This window comes from Xyrauchen texanus, chromosome 3 (genome assembly GCF_025860055.1).
Source record: "Xyrauchen texanus isolate HMW12.3.18 chromosome 3, RBS_HiC_50CHRs, whole genome shotgun sequence".
Classification (NCBI taxonomy): Eukaryota; Metazoa; Chordata; class Actinopteri; order Cypriniformes; family Catostomidae; genus Xyrauchen; species Xyrauchen texanus.
The window spans coordinates 33,777,816-33,793,945 of record NC_068278.1 but is presented as its reverse complement, the minus strand read 5'-3'; the positions used below and the strand labels follow the sequence as shown (position 1 = coordinate 33,793,945).

The 16,130-nt window shown below is 36.9% G+C and overlaps 1 protein-coding gene across 1 annotated transcript in view; it reads left to right on the top strand.

Moving 5' to 3' along the window:
- lamc3 (laminin, gamma 3) overlaps nucleotides 1-16,130 on the top strand; it is a 232,797-nt gene that overhangs the window by 185,171 nt on the left and 31,496 nt on the right. The window contains exons 11-13 of the mRNA XM_052102235.1: nucleotides 710-813; nucleotides 6,467-6,700; nucleotides 15,906-16,094. Of these exons, the coding sequence (XP_051958195.1) occupies nucleotides 710-813; nucleotides 6,467-6,700; nucleotides 15,906-16,094 (527 nt within the window). The remainder of the gene's footprint in view (nucleotides 1-709; nucleotides 814-6,466; nucleotides 6,701-15,905; nucleotides 16,095-16,130) is intronic.

Genomic DNA, 16,130 nt, shown 5'->3' with positions numbered 1-16,130 from the left:
CCTACCTTAGGAATGAGTTGGTGGGGGCAGAAGGTCCCCTTTTTGCCCTGTAAGAGGTGTCTGGTAGCTGTCTTAGCATCTTATCTGATGTTGCTGAATATTTGTTTATGTTCATTCACCAAGGATCCAATCACAGTGTGGCACATCTTCTTCCACATCAGCAGTTAGAGAGGGGCCCTGCAATAAACATGTCCATGGAATGCCATCTTGAACTGATGTTCACCACACTATAAGCAATACATCATTTAATTGCATTTAAACCAACTGATCTTAGTTCAGGAGATTTAGGGCTGTCAGTAAAGGGTTCAAATTTTGTCGGACAGAATCATGTGACAAAACAACATGGCGCCAATCACAGCGGAGTTTGTCTTTGGGAGAAATCAGGCGGATGCTTTTGGAGCGTCTCACTGTGGTTGTGTCGTGTCAAAACTTTTTTTTAGGTCACTGTGTCAAGTTAACTGTAGTTTAATACTTAGAAAAACACATCTTGAGATCCCTAAATTTGGTTTTGCACTCTATCAAACTATGTTTTGACGCAAGAATGCGTCCTTGTGTTGTGCTGTCTGCTAAACAGTTTGTTTGTTCTCTGGATAAGCTGTGCATTACCAACTGTCATACTCAGAAGATTAAATAAAAAGCAGACACACACAAACACCCACACAGTCATATTAATTCTAACTGATATGTTACTCTGCTTTGTGGTTCCCAGGTTAACAGAGAAGGATGTACAGCCATCTATAGCCCCCTATGAGTTTTTCCGAATGCTCTTTAATCTGACTGCACTACGTGTCAGCAATGCAGGGGGCCAGAATTGTGAGTAATTGTTTATATGCGTGATTGTTTGTGGAAGCGTGCAAGGATGAGAATTTGTGTCACAATGACCATTACAGATGAAAAGAAACAATTTAAAACAATGAAGGTTACATGCAGCTAAAACTTTGCTGAATGTACTGGACTGTAATCAGTGATTGAGTGCTCAGTAACTTTAAACATGCATGCGCTAATTCTCTCTTCCACACCTGCTCATCACTGCCATAGCACAAATCAACCGAGTGTCTGGTGTCGAACAAACTCAACAGAGATAATGCTCATCTCAAAGAGTAATAACAGGAAAAAGGGTAATCCTGCAAGAACAGAGTTAATAAATCTTCTCTCAAATGCTTATTTCTTTGTGATTTTTTTACTTAACTAAAAATATCTCAGAAAAGAGGGTAATAGATAATGATGGCTCATTGAAGCACTTTTGGAGCTAGTATTGGATATAAATGTCTTTGTAACAATAAAAGGATGGGCAGAAGACCGGAACCAGCTGAACAGTCAACATGAAATGTAATGTAAAACTCAACTTATAACAACATAAAACATAAGGAAACACAGACACACACACATGCAGCTGGCATTGTAATTTTTAAAAGTGGTGCATTCCGCAACCGTATATAGCCTACTTTTAAAGATCTTTTGAAAAAACAATCAATAAACATATTGGCCTATATATATGATTTAGTTGAGTGTGTTTTATTACTGCCTTGGCTCCATTACTGCATTTGCTGTACAGTGTGACGGTGTAGCTTTTTGTGAAGCTTCTGAGCTACTTGTAGGAGAATGTAGCTTGATACTGGAAAAGCTAGACAATTGTGAAAATAGCTTAACTACTGTCGCACTACTGTAAAATGTTGTTAAGTTAATAGGGTTGCTACTTTTAGCTAACTACTCTCCAACACTGCTGCACACATCCATACATATTCATTAGCATGAGTAGGTGTCCTGCAATATTTCAATTTGTGAAAAGTTATTTGATTTCCCTGATTCTAAGGGCCAATCTATAGGAGTCTCTCTTGAAACAATGTCTCTCTGTTTCTTTCCTTTATCAAAGATTGTAAATTAGAGCAAACCAAAAACAATTATTATGCATCTGTCAGATTCTGCACTGAGAGTTTCTGTTATTAATTCTAGGAAACTGCTATGCTGAAATGCGTGTTTGTGCTTGAACTTCCTTTCTGCCTCAATATAAACAAGATAATCAACTTGTCTGCACATACAAACACCAATATCTCTCAGAAACATGCATAAAGATCAGTCTTGCCATGATATGAAAGTTTCGTTGAGAGGCACAGGACCCCAAGACACTGGAAAGAGAGAGGGCCTGGGTGAGAGAGAGAGAGAGAGAGAGAGAGAGAGAGAGAGAGAGAGAGAGAGAGAGAGAGAGAGATTTGGAGATTTTGGTGTACAGTCTCCCTAGATCACTATATATGAGGCAGTATGGATGCCTGAGAGAAACAAAGACCCACTCACCTTCGCCATGTACCACCTCTTCTCCACTCAGCCCTTATTGATTAATTCATTCCTTCTTTATTTATTCATACGCTGATCATAGATTCAATCTGCTTGCACACAGTAGTCCAGATGTCTGTCCGTGCGTTAGCAAAATAGAGAGAGAGGCAGAGGGGAGCTTTAGTAAGCAGGCTATCTAAGCTACATCGTGAGGGCAATTCCAAGTGGATAGGAAACTATGGTAACTTTTCCCGAAGTGAATTCAGCACTAGTAGTTTATGTTGTTAACAGCATTGCAACCAACTAAGAGCACAGTTGATCAGATGAGCCAGTCGAGACATATATCAATTTACAATAAAAAGATGTACAAATGGCACTTGATGACATCCAAATGTATGCATTTCTGTCTCAATTGTTTATCTTGTTCCTCTGCAGATATTAGATTGGTTAGATCAGTTTTACTATCAGATATAATTAATAATTAGATGGAAATAATTTATTTCATTAAATTCTATCCTCGGGGCACCACTCTTTGACAAGAGAAAAATTATAGTAAGTGACTGATCAAGTCTCATAAAATTCTACCCTGAAGATTGAGTATTTTGATTGATAATCAAAATAGTCGAAAAGGGGAAGAAGCTAGTCGAATTATTGCCATACGAATCCAACAGTAATCTGGTTACAGTTGGCTTCTAACAACAACAATTTAACAATACTGAAGTAATACAGGAGTTCTTGACTTGGCAGAGGCTGGCTTCATCACAATATACAAACAAACAAACCAGGAGTACTTATTTTAATATAACAAGATTTATTATAATCAAATAGCAATGAACACTGCCAATACTAGATGAATATAACACAAAAACATAAAGTGGAAATCCTAACTAAATGGTAGAGCTATATGCTAGTGTATGTGTGTGTGTGTCTCGATTCGGTAACAAAGACACAAAATGGCGGACAAAACTCCACGTGTGGAACCAGTTCAAAATGGTGGATCGGTTTCAGCCTTAGAGCTAGTTTCAAAATGGCGAACCGAATTTAATATGGAAATTAGTTCCAAAATGGAGGGCTAGGTCAGAAGGGTGGAGCCACCGGTTATTTGAATGTGTATTGAAAGCAAGATGGCTGGATCAGATCCAGCACAACGGAGCAATGGAGAGAGCGAGAGAGAGAGAGTGAACAAACAGGGGTTAATGCAATTTAACAGAGGATACACGCTGGTAACAGCGAGATTGAATCGTTAATTCAGATCACTCAATAAAATAAAATTTCCCCAAAAATCACGATCACATAAATCCAAACAGCAATCAGCGATCATAGTTAAATGTACAGTTGTAAACAAAACATCAAACGTTCAGCGATCGTAGTTAAATATACATACAGAAAACGATTGAGAAGGGACGCTAGTCACCTTTCCGTTTTCTAAATAAATTCACTGTTGTCTCGCAGTGAAACTGAAGTGAACCGGTTGTAAATAGTATACAACATGACTGAAACAAAGCTAAGTTAATCTTACTCTGCTGTGGCCAAATGGTGAGGTTTGGAAAAACGTGGTCTCTCTTTGTCCAGAAGGAGGGAAATTCCTTTTTGTAGGTATATGGGTCTCTTTAAATCGCAGCAAGGCTGTAAATGTCAGCAGCGAGGCTGGAAGCAGAGAGAGAGAGAGAGAGAGCGAAATCAAATCGGACCGCTAGTTTTGTCAAGAAGATGACGTCATCGGTCATAGGCCGCTTTTGACAAATGACGTATGTGATTGAGTCCATGGGTGGGACTTCCCGTTCGGCTGTGAAGCATTCCGGGAAGCCGAGTTCAATGTCTCCCCTTCGATCATAGAACAAAGGGCCATGCTGTCTCTGCTGCCATTTTTAGTGGGGCAAGGCCCTACACATTAAAGTGATAATGTTACAAATAAAACATATTTTTAAGGTCATGTGTTTCAATTTTCGCTAAAATTATTTTCTCATATCAATATCAACTATTAGTTAACATTAGTTAATGCAGTACTGTAGGCAGGGTTGGGTGTAACAGAATACATGTAATGGGATTACATATTTAAAATACAAAATATAAGTAACTGTATTCCACTACAGTTACAATTTAAATAAATGGTAATTAGAAAACAGTTACATTCAAAAATACATTTTTATTTCTGAAGAGATTACTTTGCCATTTATTGTTATTTGTTTCATTAAATATTTAGTCCTTTCAGATGGAAAAAATGTATACATATAATTGATGCGATCCAAAGTGCATTTGAACAGTGGTGAAACACTTTCTTATGATGTGTTACATTCATACGAGCAGACAGAGAAATACGTTTTGAGTATGTTTGGAGCAGAAGAAATAGAAATAAACCTTGTGTAACTCATATAATTTTTTTATCAAGAAAATTCACATTGGATCATAATTTCTTTTTTTCTAGTAAAAAGGGCAATTAGGGCAAAAATCATATACTTGAGAATATTTTTATTGTTTTCCTGTAAAAATATCTAAAAATCCTTAAAACAAGATCAATTAGATTAATCTAGTTTTAGAAACAACACTGCATAAGGTTTAGGTTTTTCAGATAATGTATTTTTAACATGTATATTTATACACAGTTTTTATAGTCAAAACAAGTAAAAATATCTACTAGTGCTGAAGAAGTAATCCAAAGTATTTAGAATACGTTGCTGACCTTGAGTAATCTAACAGAATATGTTACAAATTACATTTTACAGCATGTATTCTGTAATCTGTAGTGGAATACATTTCAAAAGTAACCCTCCCAACCCTGAATGTAGGTATAATGCGCTAACAAGGAACAATATATTTTTACAACATTTATTCATCTTTGTTAACGTTAGTTATTAAAAATACAGTTGTTAATTGTTAGTTCATGATAGTTCATATTGTATTAACAAATGTTTATATATACAACTATTAACTTTTAAAATATATAAGTATATGTTGAAATAACATTAAACAGTATTGATAAATGTTGTAAAAGTATTGTTCATTGTTAGATTATTTTAACTAATTTTGTTATTAACTAATGTTACCTTACTAATATTAACAAATGGAACCTTATTGTAAAGTGTAACTGTATGTCTCTCATGTTAATATAATATTCAGCAGATGTCTTTGAGACGTTTAGGATTTCAAATGTTTATAAATCTGATCTTTTTAAGATGTTTAGCTGATGTTTATTAGATTGTAATGCTTTCCAGATGAAAAGATCTAACAGGGTACTGGGAGATGTACATGTGTTATCTGGGTAATGTAAAGTTTGACCTAGAACACTTCAGAGTAGCCAAAGACTGTCACTTGCTCTGAAATTTCAATTTAAATACCCTCTACTAAGTGAGCTAACTCTTATTTAGTTTGAGAATTTGAGAGAAGTTATTGTGCACAGCCAGATTTAACAAATGTGTGACTGGCACTAGCTAGCATGCTGTTATCTTAGCCTGATGTATGAGGCCAATGTTTCAATTACCCATCATGCATTTGACTGTCTCTCTTCATGGTGCAGATTTATATCCAACTGATTGAGTTAGACTAAAGTTGATTCACCTCTCAATGTATATTTTGAAGTAAGTTAATGTGAAAGTATTTGTTTAAAGAGATATGTGTTACACTTTACAGTAAGTTTCTATTTGTTAAATTACTTCGTTTAGGCATGAAACTCTAAATTGCGCAAGCTGATAGGTTCTTTAAATGTGTCTGTTAGTCACTCAACTCACTTACATGTGATATGTCAAGCCAATTGGTTCAAATTAAGCTGATATTGTCCTTTGACATACCCACATTATTGAACATTAGTTAATGCATGAACTAACAACAAACAATATTTTTAAACAGAATTTATTAATCTTGGCTTATGTTAATTGATAAAACCACAATTGTTAGTTAAGATTGCATTAATAAACTACTTTTAATTAAAAAAAAAAAAAGCATTAGTACATGCTGAAATGAACATTTCAGATGTCAAGATTAACAAATACCTAATAAGTATTGTGCATTGTTAGTTCATGTTAACATGTAGTTAACTAACATTAACAAATAGAAGCTTTTTGTATAGTGTTACCAAGATATCTTAGAATTTCTATGAAGAATTTTTAGACACTTTTTAGCCTGGTCTTAAAAGAAGTATTTTAAATTCAGCAGTTCTGTTTTTTTTTTATTTCTCTCTTATTTCTTCTCTTGTTTACAGATACCTCTCAACTCTCCAGGGTAACCATGGAATCTGCACGCAAGGTTAATTACCTCCCTGATGCGGCATGGCTTGCTCAATGGGTAGAGGTGTGTACTTGTCCCACGGGATTCACAGGGCAGTTCTGTGAATTCTGCACCCCTGGATTCACCAGAGAGACCCCTTATGGTGGACCCCTCTCCTCTTGTGTTCCCTGCAACTGCAATCAACATGGAATCTGCCATCCTGAGACAGGTGGGGGGGTGGGGGTAGACATGCTCCATGCTCATTAGATGACATGCTCCAATGCAGCATGTCATCTATAGAAAGTATGGCCTATTCTGTTTTTCTACCATACAAAGGCAAAATGTTGTAACTATGCAAACACTGACACTGGCTTCAAAGTTGCTTGTAGTTACTGCAATTTTCACTCTTGTTTTCTCTGAATCTGAGATGTTATGTGTGCCAAACCCATCATAATAGACAGTCTACATTTAAGATCAATTCACACTGCCCCAGTACACTCTAACGTTCTGAAGTTGGAAGTTGGATTAAGAATGTTGGGAAACATAAATGTCATTGTCAAATTGCCAAATCAAACACCAACATGGTTTACAAACTGACCCAACGTGTTTGTTGGGGCATTGTGAATTGGCATTTAATTTATGTTCAGTTGAAAAAGACCTGATTTTGGTCTCAAGTCAATTTTAGTTAAAACATTGACAATGTGTAATTAATGTATTTTGCCTTTGCACATCAGCATAGTCTTTCCATTCAATTGTTATACCTCCAGCCCAACTCCACCCCTTTTATCATAATCCTCTTGTTCTTTTACATTTCCTTACTGCTTCCCTCATGTTCCCCTAGGTCTTCCTCTCTCACTTTTTAGTTCTTCCTACTGGTCTTTCTGTGCAGGGTAGATAGAGTTCACGCTCACCACTCTCTCCTCCATTAGACCTGCGAGCAAGCCTCCAGCTAATTAATTGTAATGTTGATGATGCATCAGAGTGTTTATTTGTGTGTATCTCCTTTCAACAATTACTCCTGGTGTGAATTTGTGCATTTGTCCTCCCATCTTTCTCTCTATCTTTCACACTGACAAGTAATTTCACTCTCTTAATATGCGGCAAATTCAACCTCCATTATTCTTATTATGAGTGTAATGTGTGATTAGTTTGCTACAAGTCTTTAACATTACAAATGAATGCATTTATCAGACATGCCTTTATCTACTACTCTGGGAGAAGCAAAAAGAAAAATGAAAGAGATTTGCAAGAATGCAAGAGAAGAGAAGAAAAAGGGAGGGAATTTATGGAGGAAGGGAAGAAGTAGCCAGGAAGGAGGGAATCAAAGCAAGAGGAGCTTGAGGGAGGTAGCAAAAGAGTCAAGCGAAAGATCTAATGAATGTATGCACAGGAAATCTCCACCTCCTAGGAGAAAAGGAGGAGCCCACTCCTTTATTTTTTTATGAACCTATTTAACTTCAAAGCAGATTTCGCCAAAATCACAGCAGGCGCTGTTCATTGCCATTTAGCTGCTTTAATATTTCCCAGGTTAGTAAATAGAACTAAAAGTCCCTACTGAAAACTCATTCTCTTATTATTAGCATATGCACACATCACTCTCCATTTTTCTCTGCACCAAAAACAATGTATTTTAAGATCATTTCCTATTCGTGAGCCTAGTTATGTTTCGTTAGTCTTTTGATGAAAGTTAATTCAATCTAATTTCCTCATAAAGAAAGGTTCACTCTCTTAAACAGCTGACAGACCACACCCCTTTGATTTATTATCTCAAAGCAAGAGGGTGTTTCTCACACTTATGTAATATGGTTGTAATTGGCTGTTAATTGGTGATTAGTCTTGTCACTCAGCACAGGTGTTGTTTGTTTGGCTGGAGATATAAAAAAGAAGGGAAGTTTGCTTCTCCAGGCTGGACCAGTGGTGCTTTATAATTGTGATTTATTTCAAGCGTGCCTGTTTGTGACGTTTCTATTTTCCTGCGAGCAATTATAGCAGATTGGGAATATTTAATATTTGAGTGAGAAAATGGAACTCTTGCACAGTCTTACACCAGAGGGCTAATGAAGTCAAGCATATGTCCTTCGGATGCACATATATTCTGTGTGTGTGTTATCTGGTTCTTTTCCTGAGCATGTTTATTGAAGGGATCTCATCCATAACAACCTAGGCTGAGAGGGCTTGTATTTGCCTTTGGGAGGAAAAAAAGAGGCAAAGAGAGAGAGTGAAATAGAAAATTTGTGGTTAAGTGGGAGCATGGTTTATCATATAAATGTATATATACATTATCAGCTACCAAAATCAAATCACTTTATTGTCACACGACCATATACACAAGTGCAACAGTGGGTGAAAGTTTTGTGTGCAGTTCCGAGCAACATGACAGTGACGAGACATATACAATTTACAATAAACAACATATTTACGCAACACAATTTACATATCAAATGTACACATAATTACACAACACAATAATAATATACAATTTACAGTAAACAATACACACAATATAGAATACACATACAATATACACAGTCACCAATGTGAGAGCATACATTTTTCACCTTAACATATGGGGTATCGTTCGTGGTCTGTTGTGTCTTTCTCACTCTCTTTCTCTTCGAACCTCTTGCAAAGTAGAAAGTAATTAGATTTGAATCAGTACGTTTAACTTAAACAATAAATTACAATTAATACTTTATATACGCAAATACACTCCACATAAACCTTGAAAAATTAAATTATTTAATAATGCTTTTATGGTGTTTTTTTTATTATCTTTTTAATTTTTTTCTGACACAACCAGGTCCTTATCTGCTTTATTAAATGTAATAGATAAGCATGAACATTCGCCTGTTATGTTCCAAAGAAATGTTTGGAACAGCATAAGGGTGAATAAATTATTACTTAAATATAAATTTTTGGCTTTTAAAAAATCAGCAAATATAGAAAAAAAAAGCTAGACCCACAAGTTTCACGAAAACCACATGCATGTGGCTAAAGCATGTACAGTTAAAGTCAGAAATTGACAAACACCTTAGCCAAATGCGTTCTTATTCACTGCAGCGGGCCATATAAAAGAGGTGAAAAGGCATAATGGAAGAAGAGGGATAAAAGAGGAAGATATTCTTCAGTGAGAAAAGACAACCGACTGTCTTTTCATAGAAAATCAGCGGCCTATTTTTCAGAGTCATGAGGACACAGCTTTAAAGTCAAAGATTAAATGGCTAGAGTATCACTGGCTCTGGTATTCCATCATCTTAGTTTCTGTTCTAGAAATACTATGTCCATACATAATATAAGTGAGGATCATGGTATCAATAAGCAAGCAATATTGTGCTTCTAAAACACATACACAGTCTTACTGTAAATAAATCTGTTTGTTGTACGCTCTGCTCAAAGGAAAGGGTTCTAAATATTTGTTCCATCTGACACCACTGCGACCTGCATTCTTCTAACCATCTGGAGCCTCATAAATTAAAACGGCACAGTCTAATTAGCCCTTTAATGTTGACCAAATTCAAATGAATATTCTAACGAGTAAGACTGCATTATGACAGATCCAGGCCGACAGGTATTGAGGTGCAGAGCGCCCTTTCCTAAAGGACAGCTGCAGGGATGGTCCTTTTCATCTCTCTGCTTTGGGAAAGAGATCTTTACTTTTACTCTCATTCTTTCACCCCTCTCAAAGAGTCAGGAAGGGCCCATGTGGGGTTGGTGACATTTAGCAACCCTAAAGCAGTGAATAATTCAGAAAGCGAAGAGGTACAAATGTCAGGCGCTGGGAATAAACTTTGCCTGAAGAGATGTGAGATTTCAAATGAAGACATTGATATGATAATTCCAACAGACTTCTGGCCAATGGATATCGTCCTGTTTTGCATAGCTCAGAGGAATCTGTGAATATTTAGGATGCTGTTTTAAATAAAATACAAATTTACTGGCTCTTTTCTGTGTCCATTAATTGAACACCATGTAAAATTAACTTGATTATTCATTAAATATAAATCATTTTCTCTTCTATGTGAGAACATTTTGATATCACTGTCTCTTGAGGAGCAATTTGAGGGAATAAGCAGGCTTTTGTTTGATATAACAATGATGATAAGCCAGCAGCTTTTGATCTGCCTACAGGAAAGTGGTTGTTTAAATGTTGTGATTGTGTTTCTGTGTGCTTATGTGTAGGGCATCTGCCTGTCAACAGGTGTCACATCTGTCTCATATTACCATAAGGTCAACTTTAACAACCATTGATGCTGACAGGCAGATGGTAGCCAGTATTTTTTGTACACTCAAAAAGATTTAAGTGTAACCATCTCTCCTCACCTTTCTCTCTCACCTTCCCTTTCTCCCTGCATGCCTGCTTTCTCTTTCAATACCTCTGAGGTTTGCAGTTACTGGCTCTTCGTGCTGAAAAACATTCTGTGATGAATAATTTCAGCTGGATTGCACACATTCTCATCACCAGTTTCAGGACTGACAGAAATGTTGTCATCTTTCATCTTCAAGCCCTCAACTGAGTTAGTTGTGATTTTAATAAATTTGGTCCCTGTCACCTGTTGCCTTTGGATTGCAACATGGCTGTAGCATTGAATAGAATAAAATTGGTCACAAATAATTTTTAGTCTTGTAAAGGAAATGAGCTTAGCATTTAATTTTTGAAAACCTTCAAGACATACAGGTGAGTTGGGGCCTGGGTAGCTCAGTGAGTATTGACGCTGACTACCACCCCTGGAGTCGTGAGTTCAAATCCAGGGCATGCTGAGTGACTTCAGCCAGGTCTCCTAAGCAACCAAATTGGCCTAGTTGCTAGGGAGGGCAGAGTCACATGGGGTAACCTCCTTGTGGTTGCGATTAGAGGTTCTCGCTCTCAATGGGGCATGTGGTAAGTTGTGTGTGGATTGCAGAGAGTAGTGTGAGTCTCCATATGCGGAGTCTCTGCAATGTCATGCACAACGAGCCACATGATAAGATGCACGGATTGAACACATTTCATCAAAATAAAATCATTGTACAAAGTGTAGCCAAGTTTCCATATACCATATATAGCAAAGTATACTTACAGTAAGCAGGTAACAGGTGTGCTAATATTCACGCTGATATAACAGCAGGATTGTGAGTGTCATGTTATTATTTTTTATGCAATAAGTTTGTAAACAAGAAGTTTACATTGAGTAACATACATTTTAAACATAATGTGGCCAAACTTAGCCTAGTTGTGGTATAAATTGTCACTAAGTCACAATTTATGCACTACTAAATACTTCAGTGTTGCACGATTAAACTACATATTTGACCAGGAGTAACAATTGGAATAAAAAAGCAGACTGATATTTAATGACATAAATGATCTAAGCAAACATAAAACCATCCTTAAGAAGAATAAAAATATAAGACTCAGGTGTTCTCCCAGAATGATGATATTGCATGTTTCCAGTTGTGGAAACCATTCACAGTAAAGGCTGGTTAAAATGTATTTTTAATGCCAGTCCTTTGACTGCACAAAAGCAACAATAACTTTTTTATTTGATATAACAAATGGAAAAGTAAACTATCGTTAACATTTCACAAGTGTCGACATAATATTTTTCCTTTAACTTTAGCACATAAAAAACTATTTTGGAAACACTTTTTGTCGTGAGAAAAAAAGGCATTAAAGCAAAAATGTATTGTTGCGTGACATAATTTACATCACCTCTGTCCTCACAACAAACAGCATATCAGAGAGGAACACTTTGGAATGATGAGGAGAATCAACTTTTCCTTAATTTCATTAAAGACAATGACATTACCTTTATTATTGGTTGTGGCAGGGTGTAGGATCACGACCCGGCCCCGCCCTCCACCCTGCCACATTGGATAATTAGCTTGTAAGATTCCTGCAGCGTTCGCTTAAACAGTGGTTGTGCTGGATATAGACAGAGCGGAGATGAAGGGGAACACTTGAGGGGGAGAAACCAGGCGGGCTTCTGATGTGCTGGCATCCTCCAAAACTGAGTTTCGAACTTTTGGGTATTAATATTTCTGTCTGCTTACTCTTGAATTAGTCGGAAATGGCCAATATCTCTGCATATTTTGCTCACAAAATTTATCACGCACACCAATTGTAAAGGTATCACCGTAGTTTTATGTGCCCTTCAAGTGGAATATCGTACTTACGAGTTCCGAGCACATGAATGATCAAGCAAAGTCATACTTACGAGTGGAAAAACAAGGAATTCTAGAAGATACACGAATTACAGAGGCATGTTGACAGGAAAGATGATGGAAACTAAGTCAACTAATGACTTACCTTTCACAGATTGTTTTAAGAAAATTATTTAATAATTTGTTAGATTCCATGAATTTATAAATCATATATGTCATCAGTAACTGATGTAAGTGAATTTGTATATGTTTATTCACTGCTGCAACAGAAAAAGAGCATGGGCTGAGTTAAAAACTTTGTTATTTTGATTTTAAAATGTGTCTGTATTTATATACAGACAATAACCTACAATAATACAGTATCACTTTTCTATAAATATAATAAATCATCAGAAATGTCATTAAATCAATTTTAGTTAATTTGATTTTGGTTTATGTATGTCATATTTTATCAGACCTCAAAAGTAACCCAGTCATGCTATTGTAAGAGTATGGTATAGTTCCTTGTGAAAGTTTAGTGTGTGGTGATAAATGAAGCACCGGCAGACTTTGAGTTCATTTTATTTCCTTCAGGTCAGACCGACACAGGCACATATGTCTGCACACACAGTGTGTTCCCAGACCTCCCAAAGACTGCAAATAAAATGCCTCTGCTAATTCAGCAGAACAAATAAACACAGGAAGAGGAACACAGTCAAATGCAGCTGCTTTTAAAATCACAAAAAAAATAAAGAAAGAAACACAGACAGACACCCCAAAGCAGCAGTCATTTTTTAAAAGACTCAAGCTTCTTTATGTACTAAGATGTTTTTCATTAAAGTTATCCCACTGGTTCACTTTATTGATCTCTCTTTCCATCTGTCTGTTCCTCTTTGTCTCTTGCTTCCTCTCTGTCTGATTTAGATCTATTGACTTTGGTCAAGATCTGTGAAATCAGGGCGCCTTTCAGACCAGAGTCGGCATACTTGTTTATTTATATGGCAACATGTCTTCTTGGATAGATAAGTGTCTGAAGCCCCTTTGCTGGACGGGAGACTGAGGGGGCAGTGAGAAAGAGAGAGCTAATCGTTTCATTTGTATTATTTAACGTCATCCTTTGTAGCTTTCTTTGCAAAATACTGTGTATATTTTGTCTTTTCTAACTTTATATATGTTATATATGTGGTAAAGACAGCATAGGATGAGACTGGTCACTGGTACTGTATACTTGTTAAAGGAAGAAATCATAACGATGAGTATGGCAGCTCTATGAATGGAGATCTCGCCTTACTGCTAAAAGAGCCAATCACCTTTTAGATAGAGACATAACCTGTCTTTTTACTCGAGAATGTGCATGTACATTAGCTGGACCAACTTGAAAATTTGTACGCGTAATCGAAACTTTTTGAGAGATTTGGGTATTTTCCCAATTCTAAATATCTGCTCACCCCTGAGGCATTACAAACATAGCAACCGAGTAACCTGACTGTTTTAGGCCACGTCCACACTGATAAGTCTTTTCTCCTGAAGTCCACCACAAGCTCCTTTGTCTTGTTGATGTTGAGGGAGAGGTTGTGCTCCTGACACCAGCGTGTCATTGTCAGTGATCAAACCTACCACCGTCGTATCATTGGCAAACTTAATGATGGCGTTGGAGCTATGATTTGCCCCACAGTCATGTGTGTACAGGGAATATAGGAGTGGGCTGAGAACACAGCCCTGCAGGGCTCCAGTGTTGAGGGTCAGTGATGAGGAGATGTTGCTGCCCATTCTAACCACCTGGAGTCTGCATATTTTCTTTAATCGTAATCTTGACCAACCGTTTTGGAGATTTCATTCTTTGCCCATTCAAGTAGATATGAGCTGCACTATCATGGCTGGAAATAACCTCCCGAGAGTGTTCCAAAGATGGCCGACAATGGACTGACTTGCTAGAAAGACTTTGGTTATATACAGTAGTGTTTTATTTTTTTTTTTTTTTTTATTTATTTATTTATTTCAAATCATCAGAATGCATCTAATGGATTTTATTGGCCTGTTTCTGAAAGAAACTTTTTCATAGATTGTATGGTTAAAGAACAGAACTTGTTTAATGCCAATCTATTATTTCTTTCTGTTTTTGTTATATACTGCTGAAATGTCTCTGAACTGTCTCAACAGGGAACTTCAGCGTAGCTCCAGCGATAGCTGATAGAAGATTCTGCAGCCTTAGAGATTGTTCTGAAACTGCTGTGGCTGTGTGTGTTTATTTATGGTGTTATTTCCTTTGATCTACTTGGATTCCTATCTTTCATGGCGCTGCTTTAAAATTCATCTCATGTACGTGCTCTAGTCTAGTACATACATGCACAGGTCAAGACTGAGTTTAATTTAACCATGAATTTATTATGTGTAAAAGGCAAGGATCAATATTTCCCTCATTTTAATCCCACAATTTTGTTATAGCCCAATAATCTAACAGACAGGAATACATTATTTTATTATTTGGTTTTATTTTCTCTTAGTTTTCTTGCAGATCAAATACACAAATAACATTTTAATGAGTTCTTACCACTGAATCAAACATAATTAATAAGCCTTTGAAGACAGAGAGTCATTTGGACTGTCTGCTGTAGCTGTGGTATTTACCAGAGGGACGTTGTATAGCCAAATGGCTTCGTTTTTTCTATAAATTTGGCCTTGGATCAACTTCAGTCAAGCTGCTTTTATAGTCTTGGGTAGTCACATACACTCTCTCTCTCTCTCTCTCTCTCTCTCTCTCTCTCTCTCTCTCTCGCTCTCTCGCGCGCTCTCTCTTACGCAAGCACACTTTATATGTAATGGTAAGTTGCCATCTGGTGTTATAAGTAGGTAATGCACTTTTTCTCCTGAGGCGTGTATGTGCAGCTTTTCTGTTGGCCTATGTGTAGGATTGTGGGCAATCACACTTGTTTGTCAAATTGCACTGTATACATTATTAAATTATAGTTAAATTGCAGGTGAATTACTCATTTGTATATATGTATGTGTGTGCTGCTGCTTTTTTAGTTATTTATGTGTGAACATCTCCACTGGTTGTTCTCAGTGAAAACTGTCAGGATAGTAGGGCATGTGGGTAGAATCCAAATAGAGCATTGTGCTGAAACTGACAGAGTACTGAGCTGCTTGTCTGTGCTGATGTGCTGATACATGATGACACTCACTATGGGCTTTCTGACTCACAGCAGAAACATATTAATTTTGTTTGAAACTCATATTGCATTCATGGAGCTGTAGTACTTAAGTAGGTAGTACTTCAGTGTGTAGTACTTCAGTGTGCCTATATTTTATTTCAGGTGTGTGTGACTGCACAGACTTCACCACCGGCCTCTATTGTGAACATTGTCAGAATGGTTACTATGGCAATGCATTGACTGGCAGCCCAGGCGACTGCTTACCTTGTCCTTGTCCGGATCGCACCACCTGCACACAGGTGCCAGAGACGGGGGAGGTGGTTTGTACCAACTGTCCAACAGGCCAGAGGGGTGAGTCACAGTCAATTAATTTACCATTTACAAATT